The sequence below is a fragment of the Anabrus simplex genome, chromosome 1, assembly GCF_040414725.1.
Source record: "Anabrus simplex isolate iqAnaSimp1 chromosome 1, ASM4041472v1, whole genome shotgun sequence".
NCBI classification, from domain to species: Eukaryota; Metazoa; Arthropoda; class Insecta; order Orthoptera; family Tettigoniidae; genus Anabrus; species Anabrus simplex.
In genome coordinates, this window is record NC_090265.1 from 547743757 (window position 1) to 547756128 (window position 12372).

At 44.8% G+C, this 12372-nt stretch overlaps 1 protein-coding gene across 4 annotated transcripts in view; it reads left to right on the forward strand.

Moving 5' to 3' along the window:
- LOC136869295 (sialin) overlaps positions 1 to 12372 on the forward strand; it is a 144985-nt gene that overhangs the window by 126676 nt on the left and 5937 nt on the right. For all 4 annotated transcript variants that reach the window (XM_067144837.2, XM_067144839.2, XM_067144840.2 and 1 more), the window contains one exon: positions 4332 to 4623. In XM_067144837.2, the coding sequence (XP_067000938.2) occupies positions 4332 to 4623 (292 nt within the window). The remainder of the gene's footprint in view (positions 1 to 4331; positions 4624 to 12372) is intronic.

Consider the following 12372-nt stretch of genomic DNA (forward strand, 5'->3'; position numbering starts at 1 on the left):
CACTGTCCTTTCCTTTCTTCTAAATCCCCCTTGGTAATCTGATAATACTTCGTTTCTTTCGGCCCAATCACTTAACCTATTCGCTAACACCGCTGTATAAATTTTGCTTAAGGAATCCAACAGAGATATTCCCCTATAATTATTCATACTGTTTTTGCTACCCTTTCTCATATATATTGGACATACAATTCCCGTTTCCCACTCCTTAGGGTACTTCCTCTCATCAAAAATCTTATTGAATAGTTTAACTATGCCCTCTATCATTGTCCCATTTTTGCTAATTTCTTTCCAAAATTTATTACTGATACCATTGCAACCCCCCGCCGACCTGCCCCTGATTCTTCTTATCACTCCCGAAATTTCTTCTCTTGTAATTTTCTTGTCTAATTCGTGAATTGCCACTCTTGTATTCCTCCAGATTGCTTCTTCCCCGTCTCACTCAACCATACCTCCCCCTTCCCCCCCGATTAATTCACTAAAGTAGCTCACCCACTGTACATCCTCAATACTCGTTTTCTGTAGACTCCTTCCACACTTAATTATTCTGTTTATCCTTCCCCAAACTTTTCCAGTGTTGTTCAACTTACATTCTTTATTTATGGCTTCCGTTTGTTCTTCTAACCACGCCTTTTTTACCTCACAAATTTTCTTTTTGTAATCTTTTCTTAACTTACAGAAGGCCTCTCTTTCTGCGCTCCCACCTTTTTCTCATACTCCCCTAACGCTCCCAACACCCTCTTTCGCATTCCTTCACACTCTTTATTAAACCATTCTTCTCCCTCTTTCCTTTTTCTTCTCCCACTTTTCCCGTCTTCCCTATCATTTTTATTGGATGTAGCAACAATTCCAAAGCTTTATCAATGTTTTTTCCTCTAACGTTCCTTCTCATCCATATTTCAGTAAGTGTAATTCTTCTTTTGGTAAGCTATCCAAATCCCGTTCCACTTTCTCTGTCCTACCGGACGAGTTGGCCGTGCGGTTAGGGGCGCGCAGCTGTGAACTCGCATCCGGGAGATAGTGGGTTTGAATCCCGCTGTCGGCTGCCCTGAAGATGGTTTTCCGTGGTTTCCCATTTTCACACCAGGCAAATGCTGCGGTTGTACCTTAATTAAGGCCACGGCCGCTTCCTTCCCATTCCTAGGCCTTTCCTGTCCCATCGTCGCCATATCTGCATCGGTGCGACGTAAAGCAAATAGCAAAAAACTTTCTCTGTCCATTTGTACTTATTATACCCACTCTCTAGTTCATCCTTCATCATAACTTCTTTCCTTATATGCTTCTCCTCCCCCCCTTTTTAACAGAACCCACACTGAGAAATGGTGTGATTCAATCCAGTCTCCTACTTCCATCCTTGAAATATCCTCTAACACTCCTTCCGACCTTAAAACTATATCTATCACACTACCTCCCTGCTCTGAAACATAGGTCGATTTGCCTGTCACCCTCCTTCCATCCATTCAGAATATATAAATTCCCCGCTGCGCACAACTCTAAGAGCTTCTCTCCATAGCTTTTGATAATTTTATCCTCACTTCTACTTTTCAACATACACCTCCCTTCTTCCCTACTATATACTGGGCTCTGTTCCCCTATTCTCGCGTTCCAGTCTCCAAATAGCAACATGTCCTTTTCTTCTGCAAACTTCACTTATCATACTAATATCCAGCAATAGCTCTTCAGAAAGATGCCTATTTGTGTATACGGAACTACTAGGATGGCAATATATGAACGTTAGATTTATTTTCTTCATCCTTCCCTCTACCCATCCCATATTAAATCTCATCCAGACAGCTTCTTGCATATCTGTCTCGATATCCTCTACTAGTTCACTAATTTCTTCCTTAATTAGTACTACCATTCCTCCTGGAGCGCGTCCCTTATTCCTCTCCTTTCTTCTATATTTATATTTAATCACAAACCCCTTCCATGAAACCTCTTTCCCTGTTTCCAGCCACATCTCCAAAAGTGCCACAACATCGAAACTTTCTACTACTTCTCTAACCTTTTTATTTCCTAGTTTGCTTATTAGCCCCTCAATATTCACGCATCCTGTTTTCCAGTATAGTTATATCTTATCCTCCCTCCCTTCTACATTTCCTCCCTTATTCTTACTCCTTGTAGCTCTCGCCCCCCTCATTCCTTGTTTCCATTCTTCCTTTTTTCAACATTCTTTGCCGTTCCATGCCCTCCGTATCCTCCATTCCCTTGCACACTTTACCCCACAAGTCTTTTAGGCTCCTACTTCTTCCTCTCTTTATAACAGATTTACCTTTTCGTCGATCAGCCTTCTCATTTCCTTTCTTGCTCTCTAAACCACTATAATCTGCTCTCACCGGTTCTTGCGGCTCACCCACACTCACTCCTTCACTGCTCTGATCTGTATCCACACTGCATTGTCCACTTCAACATGGGTTGATCTCCACTCCTTCCTCCACTTCACCCCTAGCTGTTTCTGCTTCCTTCCTTCCATATTGCACTGCCATCACTCCTCCCCTCGGAACTGACGTGTTCGTCCATCTCTTTCAGCTTCGACACTGAGTGCTCTCTAACCCATCTTCCATTCGTCACCACTAGTCTCTGACCTCTTCTGCGGGCTTTTAGCCCTTGCTGCCTCGCTCTCCAAAGATGCCTGTTCACCACCTTCTTTTCCCATGTCTCTTTTCACCCATACTTTCTGACTCTGTAAATTGTTGCCGTTTCTTAACACAATTTCTGCCACTAGGGTAGAGAAAACTGTACCCTAATTGGTCTCCGTCCTTTAGCTTTGCCCACTCTCTCTACATCGTCTATGTCCACTTCACTGACATTTTTCTTCACCCTATCCCGTATGACCTCTACCACCTTATAGATTATATCACTCTTTTCCTCTCACCTTCTTCCACACCATATATAAATATGGCTCTCCTCATTCTCTCCTGCCTGTACCTCTCTGCTTCCTTCTTTATCATCATCATCATCATCATCACCTCCTCTTCTAGATGTTTCACCTTCCCTCTTAATAACTCTTTCTTTCTCATTGTTGCACACTCTATTGTTCGATTCCCCAGTCTTCGTTTCTAACCATTCCTTCATGTTCGTTATCTCCTTTCTCTGTTCTTCCATCATGTCCTTTATTTCTTGCACCTTATCCCATTGACAATTTTCTTGTATTACTTCCCTCACTAACACCTTAAGTGCTGCCAAATCTTCCACGCTGAATTTGCCACTGTTATTTGGGCCTGGGTTTAATTCCCCCCCCCCCCCCCCCCAAGAACCAGAAGCACAGCTAACACTGCTGCTACCAGCACCGCTTCACCCATTTTTACCTCCTCTTTTCTTATTACCAGTCCTTCCTCTGCTTCAACTGCCACCTCCCAATCGCGGCCCAGTACTGTTCAATACCAGCTATGTTTACGGCACGCACTGCACAACGCGACCTCTTTCCTCGCTTGCTCAAACTAGACTGACATACACGCAGTGGTGAATATATCCCTCCACATTGCGTTAACGTCAGGAAAGGCGTCTGGTCGTAAAACTAGGCTAAATCTATACAAAGTGCTGACCCCAGGAAATTGGGAGAAGGCCAGGCAAAGTTATACTTTATTACGACCACAGCAGAGTACACGTACAGAGCGAGTTGGGTACGCAGTTCCGTCACGTAACTGTGAGATTGATTTTGGGGGATAGTGGGTGCGAATCCCGCTGTCGGCAGCCTGGAGATGGTTTTCAGTGGTTTCCTGTTCTCACACTTACCTTAATTAAGGCCAGTGTAGCTTCATTTGCAGTTCTAGGCCTTCTATTCCAGCGTCGTCCGGGTCCATGGCTAAATGGTTAGCGTGCTGGCCTTTGGTCACAGTGGTCCCGGGTTCGATTCCAGGCAGGGTCGGGAATTTTAACCTTAATTGGTTAATTTCGCTGGCACGGGGGCTGGGTGTATGTGTCGTCTTCATCATCATTCCATCATCATCATCATCATCATCACCACCACGACGCGCAGATCGCCCACAGATGTCAAATCTAAAGGCCTGCATCTGGCGAGCCGAACTTGTCCTCGGACACTCCCGACACTAAACGCCATACGCTATTTCATTATTCCAGCGTCGCCATTAGGCCTGTCTGAGTCGGTGCAAAGCAAAACGAATAAACGCATGCGCAAAACGGCTGTAGATAACACTGCCCACGTGTCTGTTTTGACTAACTAGGCCCTCCGAAAAAAGCACGTTATACCTTAAAGCAATGTCTCGATTCGCCCGGTTCTTTACCCCTGTAATTATCTCCTTTTCCCACCACTTTCATTCCTGTTACTGGTGTTATATTTGTCACAGTGGATGATAACATTGTTTTTCCAACAGAAAACAAAACAAGCTGCTGTACCATGGAGAAAAATCCTGACCTCTCCTCCGGTATGGGCTGGTATCTTGATGCAAACCGGCAGCGCCTGGGTTCTCTACACCCTGCTCTCCGATCTTCCTACTTACCTCAAGAACGTCCTGCACTATGACATTCAGAAGAGCGGCGTTGTCTCTTCCTTGCCGCATCTCTTCGCCTGGCTCTGCGCTAATGTGTGCGGCACGCTCTCACAGTGGCTCCGAGCTCGAGGATACGTGTCTCATCTCACCGCTTATCGTCTCTTCAACGGTCTCGGTGAGTGAACGCTATTATTATTATTATTATTATTATTATTATTATTATTATTATTATTATTATTATTATTATTAGATTATCCGTGCTTCTCCACAGCGTTTGTTATAAATAGGTCAAATAATGTGCCTTGAAATAAAATGGCTCCATGCGTTGCCCAGGTACTTTTAGGATTAACTATTTTTCAAGTGAATTTTTGGAGATTTCTTTATCGAGACGTTGATTGATATTTTATGAACAGTTTTTTTTAGTTTCATTGTTATTGTTGTGTGTGTTAATTTAAAGTTGTAAATCATACTGTTTCGCGTGAAAGTTTGTCCTTGTTGCAGCCCATATTGTCTGAGAAGTAGATGATCCTTTGAGACAAATAATAAAAAAGTAATAATTGTATTTATTTACACTTCGCGCTATAGATATGATATACGCGATTCCAACTGTCATTTGGAACTGTCACAAGTTAACATAGCCAACTCGAGAACTGTGGAGCCAGCGGGAAACTGCTAACAACATTATTATTATTATTATTATTATTATTATTATTATTATTATTATTATTATTATTATTATTATTGAGTAGTTTAGCTTCTCCGATACCTTTACGTGCTGTATGCAACCCGCTTAGCACAGTCATGTAGTGACTTGACTTTATGATTACTACTCAAACTTGACTGAACTTAGAGACCTATCAATGCCCTACGATTCACCGGCAGGTAATTCCAGAGGGAATATTAAAAAAAGAATGAAGGAAATCGGTTCAGTACAACGGCCGGACGGACTAGACAAAGCTGTTTTAACTTTTTAATATATTATTATTATTATTATTATTATTATTATTCGTTCCATGGGCGAGTGGTCAGTGTCTTGATCTTCAGTCCTTGGGGTTCGAGGTTCGATTCCCGGTCGTGTCGAGAGATTTCAATCCTGAAAAATTAAATCTCTTGGCTTGGAGACTGGGCCTTTTTGCTGTCCCTAATATGCCTACAAGTTACAAACCACTCACAAACACTACCCTCCACCATAATAACAAGCAGTATTCCATGTACGACAGACACCGCCTATTGTCGTCGGAGGGTCTGCCTTACAAGGGCCGTCCGCGTCGTAATCGAAAGTTGCTCGATGACAGGTCCTTGTAAGATTTGCAGAGATTCTTGGAAAACATGTTTACAGGAGCACCCAAATTGCCTTATGGTATGGTGGAATATATGAATTCATCAGATTCCTTGTATAAATCTAACATTCGACAATTTTAGCGAGGACTGCAAAATGGTCACAGCCCACCAACAGAGAAGATTGGAGAGGTAAGGCACGTTCTGTTGGGGGTTGTTAAACAATTATGTCGTAAAAGCATTTAGCCAGATATCGCCTGGGAACGTCCGTTCGCCGCACCAAGGGAACAGATAGACACCACACCACATTTTTTGAAAACTTTCCACGAGGCCGTGTAAGACAGAGAAACTTCAGATGTGCGTAAAGGATAGAGGATAGCTAAAACCTTTGGAAGTGGACTAGTAGACTCCCAGAGCCGGATTATTGCGGGGGAGGGGCTAAAGGGGCTGCAGCCCCGGGCCCAAGTGCCAAGAGGCCCCGGCACTTGGTCGAACCTAAAATTGTATAAAAAGGCCTGCTGTTCCACATCCGTGCATGTATATGAATATTTACGCTCGCAAAATATAGAACACGCACTCTTCCTTCCTTCCTTCCTTCCTTCCTTCCTTCCTTCCTTCCTTCCTTCCTTCCTTCCTTCCTTCTTATCAGCTGTCCGCGTTAGTATTTCATCACTGCTAGAATCAATTACCGTCCGGAGACACGAATCCTCGCTACTTACGCACTGTCATTATTGTAAAGGTTATTGTTGACGAAAATTTTAATCTGGCAGCTTGCGAGTACGGGCTGTGGGAGAAGGGGGGAAGAGGCCTAGGAAGTGAGCGGGAGGGGACAGGGGAAGCACGGTGGAATGTGCATGCTATACTATATCTTTGCATCAGGAATAGAACTTCCAGTTCACCTCCGATTATTGAACCATTCGTTACAACTGTAATGTTCTTGTAAAATGGATATAAAATATCCTAGTGGTGCCAAAAAACGTGAATTAAAAGAACAACTTTTGAAAGAAATTGAAAAGTTGCCGAAAATATCAACATTTTTTGACAGGAATTCTACAAGTGCATCGACGACTGAAGAGACTGTTACTGATGAATTGGTATCTTCTACAGGTAAGCGAATAGTGTAATATCTAAGTCTGCTGTTTTAAGAGAGATTAGGTCTTTATGGAACTGGAAAGCATGAGCATTAGGAAGATGGTTTAGGAAAAATGAAAGGGAATCCTAATGTGTATTTTAAACTTCAGTCACATTGTATGGAATACTCGGAGTCGTAAATAATAAATTGCCGATCTCGTGGGTGTTGTAGAAGCAATAATGACTGCCACCCCCGAAGATCCACGTACCTTCCCCGGCGCTGCCTTGGCGGGGGCTTGGTTACGAAGAAGGGGCCCCACATGTTCAAATAGCCCAGGGCCCCCAAACACCTTAATCCGGCACTGTAGACTCCAAAGAAAAATGGCGCAACCAATCACATTGCTCCATTCTAAAGTGCTGAGATTCCCGCTAGGAATATTTTAGTCTATCTCGTGAATTTGTGACAGATAGCACGTAAATTGGGTTTCTATTCACAGTATTAAAATGAAGATAATTTTTTTGCTAGTTGCTTTACGTCGCACAGACACAGATAGGTCTTATGGCGACGATGGGACAGGAAAGGCCTAGGAATGGGAAGGAAGCGGACGTGGCCTTAATTAAGGTACAGCCCCAGCATTTGCCTGGTGTGAAAAAGGGAAACCACGGAAAACTATTTTCAGGGCTGCCGACAGTGGGGTTCGAACTCACTATCTCCCGGATGCGAGCTCACAGCTGTGCGCTCCTAACCGCATGGCCAACTCACCCGGTAAGATAATTTTTAGTGGGCCTAGTGGAATTAAGCATAACTTGAGTGAAACAATAAGCATTATGCGCAATAGATCACGTGTGTATAGCGTGGCTGCATCCGGAAGTAACAACTTTCGAGCCACTCAGCACATGGCCGACGTTAGTTTAATTCAACCGACGCCAAGTGAATTAGGCAAAACGGTACGATCGTACTCAGACTTTCTGCTCCGTACCGTGATACAGTAAAAATAAGCCACCACGGACACTGATTCATAACTTAGTGAAGCCATTGGGTAAAATTGTGACGCTCCGTAATATCACCGGAAGGTGGGTGAGAATCACGTAGTTGGACCGTAGGCATATAACATAAGTGCATCGAACCAGAAGAACAGTCGGTATTCTGCAGTCATCAGTTCAACACTCGGTATTCCAGCATTCGGCAGTGAGCACTCAGTACTTTGTTGTGAGTACACTTCAGCATTTCAGTTTACAAGTGAAGTCCATCGTGTGAGTATTCAACCGAATACGAGACGAAGCGCACCCCGGATTTCGTGTGTTTCACAACGTTGCTCCAGTCCTCCGCACTTATACGGCCTACGGCTTCGAAAATAATTCTTTCAAATTCCGAAACTATGAAGAATCGGTTATTCTCAGCTACATAATCCTTCACTTGGGCCAAAATCAGTTCTACAGCATTAAAATGATAATGGTATGGTGGAAGGCGCATTACTTTATGCCCATGGATGCTGGCTATTTCATCCAGCACATAAACTGGGCACTGGGGCTTGTTTTGTTTCACAAGATGCATGAGATCCCCCTTCCTCATGTCATCGCGAACCAAACTATTGTGCTCCTTCAACCACATTCTTTCTAGCCGCCATTGTTGCTGCTTTGACAAGAATGACGGAGTGGAGGGACATTGTCCATGATTTAATGGTCTTTTCAAGCAAGTTGCTCAGCAGGCTTTCCTCAAACCATTTCTGGAATGTGCCACTATTCATTTCCTCGTTGTAATCTCAGGTTTTCTTAGATCGGAACATATACAAGCAATTTGGCACAAAACCTTGAGAAATACCGGCGTGTATCACAAAGACTCTGCCCCCCTTCCAAACAGGTACTGGCATAGTGCCTTCTACTGAATTATCTGTCCAGCCTTTGCTCTGGGAACGAGAAACATTAACCCAAGTTTCGTCCAACCATACAATAGAATCAAAATTTTCGTCAATAATCTCCCTCAGAAATCTGCACCGCTACGTAACGATATCGCTTCTCTCCATCAGCACTCTTCGCCCGTTAAACTTCTTGTACGGTACCTAAAACCCAGATTTTTAACTACGTTGAAGAAAAGATTTGCTCCCACTGAAAAGTCCACTGTTTTCAAGAGAACGACGCAATTTTTCAAGAGTAGGATATTCTTTCCTGCGGTAATAGGCGTAAATATGCCTGCGAATCGCATCTTGTTGAAAAGAGTCTAATTCCGTTACTGATTTAGGCTTATTCCTCTTCTTCCCTGGAGTTTCAAGTGTGGACGGCCCCACTGTCTGGTCCTCGGCAAAGTACTTCTCCTTCCCTATGCTTATAACTGTGCTCCTGTTAAGTTTGGTCGCATCAGCTGTTCTCTGAACTGCTTTCGCACCAGGCAAGAAAGGCGCGCCGTTATGCTTCTCCTTCTAGAAATACTCCCAAATATTGCAAAAGAATTTCCGGGCCTGGCTCTTTAGTAGAGTACAGCGTCCGAAGGCTTTCTTCTCTTGGGAGCTTCATCCTTAGACGTAGGCGTCGATATGACAAAATATTAAATTCACACACGGGCCTAAAATTAACCTACTATATAACTACCAAACGAAATTCTAACTAAGCTACTATATAAAATAGATCACTATTGTACCTTGTTACACACTATTCGCCACAATATTACGCGCTATACTATTAAAAACTACTAAACAATAAATTTATAAACTCTACACTACGAAATATACACGAACAGCCTAGCACAAAGACACACAAAGACCGCGAAAAGAATTGAGCACAACACAGCACACAGCTGATAGCACGTGGTTCTAAACAATAAATGTATAAACTCTACACTACGAAATATAAACGAACAACCTAGCACAAAGACACACAAAGACCGCCAAAAGAATTGAGCACAATAGAACACACAACTGATAGCACGTGGTTACAGTAAACAACAGACCGACAACACTGGAAACCGGGATTGGAGTCTAACGCGCTCTATCGGAGCGATCGGCTGCCTGCGATTGGCTGTTCATTAATTCACTTACTCTCCGCCAAAAGGCAGCGCTCAAACGTCAAGTCGAAACTCATAATGACTGAACTATAGAACGCTTCCACTAACAGAAGCTCAGTTCCATTATGAACATCAAATGGGATGACTACATATCGAACACAACAGTTTTTGAGAAAGGGAAAGGTGAACAATATAGAGGCTACCCTCATTGGTCACCAATTCAGATGAACTGGGCATGTCCAGTGTATATGGGATGGCAGACTTCCTCAACAAACCAAGTATAGTGAACTTAACTAAAGTTGGCGTTTGATAGGTAAGATTGGAGGGAGGAGCATTGCACGTGCCATTTCACGATGTTGCCACATTCCAGCATTCCTTTCTACATTCTCTTACCCCTCGCTTCCTGCGCACTTGTTCCCTCCTTCAGTCTGACCGCTGTGACATGAACTGGTCTTTCTTCACATTCTTGTTTTCCACTGTAATGGGAGTGATCGCAAATGGGACAAATTTTACTGTGACTGTGACTGACTTGGTCTCATGTTGCGTTATTTTTAACAGGGACCAGCCTGGTAAGTTCAGACAGTAGAGCGCTGGCCTTCTGATCCCAACTTAGCAGGTTCGATCCTGGCTCAGTCCGGTGGTATTTGAAAGTGCTACAGAACGTAAAATCAGTAACATTATTATTCTTTGACAGGGGTGGTACCTATAGCGTGACAAATCCTTCAACATGCCCTTTGTCCTATACTTCGTCTCTGTACACCTTATTGGCATAAGTACAGGACGTAATACAAATAAGAAAAAGGGAGTTCAAGGGGAAAAGGGTGCGCGGGCAGGACGGGGAGTCATAAATCATGTGTACTCTTTTCCACACCATCCAGCGGTAGAGTACCAGGCGCGTTTCATCGTACTCGAAATATAAATTAAAATACAATGATTGTACGCTCGTACGTATGTAAATACACTGACTGACAGAGCAAATGCAACACCAAGAAGGAGTGGTCAGAACTTTATGCCAATTGCAGGGTAGACTGACGTCACTGGGGTATGCTCATGATGTGAAATGCGCCGCTGTGCTGCGCACGTAGCGAACTATAAATGGGACACGGCGTTGGCGAATGGCCCACTTCGTACCGTGATTTCTCAGCCGACAGTCATTGTAGAACGTGTTGTCGTGTGCCACAGGACACGTGTATAGCTAAGAATGCCAGGCCGCCGTCAACGGAGGCATTTCCAGCAGACAGACGACTTTACGAGGGGTATGGTGATCGGGCTGAGAAGGGCAGGTTGGTCGCTTCGTCAAATCGCAGCCGATACGCATAGGGATGTGTCCACGGTGCAGCGCCTGTGGCGAAGATGGTTGGCACAGGGACATGTGGCACGTGCGAGGGGTCCAGGCGCAGCCCGAGTGACGTCAGCACGCGAGGATCGGCGCATCCGCCGCCAAGCGGTGGCAGCCCCGACGCCACGTCAACCGCCATTTTTCAGCATGTGCAAGATACCCTAGCTGTTCCAATATCGATCAGAACAATTTCCCGTCGATTGGTTGAAGGAGGCCTGCACTCTCGGCGTCCGCTCAGAAGACTACCATTGACTCCACAGCATAGACGTGCACGCCTGGCATGGTGCCGGGCTACAGCGACTTGGATGAGGGAATGGCGGAACGTCGTGTTCTCCGATGAGTCACGCTTCTGTTCTGTCAGTGATAGTCACCGCAGACGAGTGTGGCGTCGGCGTGGAGAAAGGTCAAATCCGGCAGTAACTGTGGAGCGCCCTACCGCTAGACAACGCGGCATCATGGTTTGGGGCGCTATTGCGTATGATTCCACGTCACCTCTAGTGCGTATTCAAGGCACGTTAAATGCCCACCGCTACGTGCAGCATGTGCTGCGGCCGGTGGCACTCCCGTACCTTCAGGGGCTGCCCAATGCTCTGTTTCAGCAGGATAATGCCCGCCCACACACTGCTCGCATCTCCCAACAGGCTCTACGAGGTGTACAGAAGCTTCCGTGGCCAGCGTACTCTCCGGATCTCTCACCAATCGAACACGTGTGGGATCTCATTGGACGCCGTTTGCAAACTCTGCCCCAGCCTCGTACGGACGACCAACTGTGGCAAATGGTTGACAGAGAATGGAGAACCATCCCTCAGGACACCATCCGCACTCTTATTGACTCTGTACCTCGACGTGTTTCTGCGTGCATCGCCGCTCGCGGTGGTCCTACATCCTACTGAGTCGATGCCGTGCGCATTGTGTAACCTGCATATCGGTTTGAAATATACATCAATTATTCGTCCGTGCCGTCTCTGTTTTTTCCCCAACTTTCATCCCTTTCGAACCACTCCTTCTTGGTGTTGCATTTGCTCTGTCAGTCAGTGTAGTATTTAAAATACAAATAGAAACTTACTACCGGCCACAAAACAGAAATAGAATGTCACTCACACTGAACTGCTTGCGACAATATCTAACTCACAAGTGAAGTGAGAGGTTTGGCAACTCCCAGCAAGACGAGCTGCCCAGAAGTTTTATCTCCATGGCAACCGCAGTCGCCCCAACCTCGTTTCCATGACAACCATACC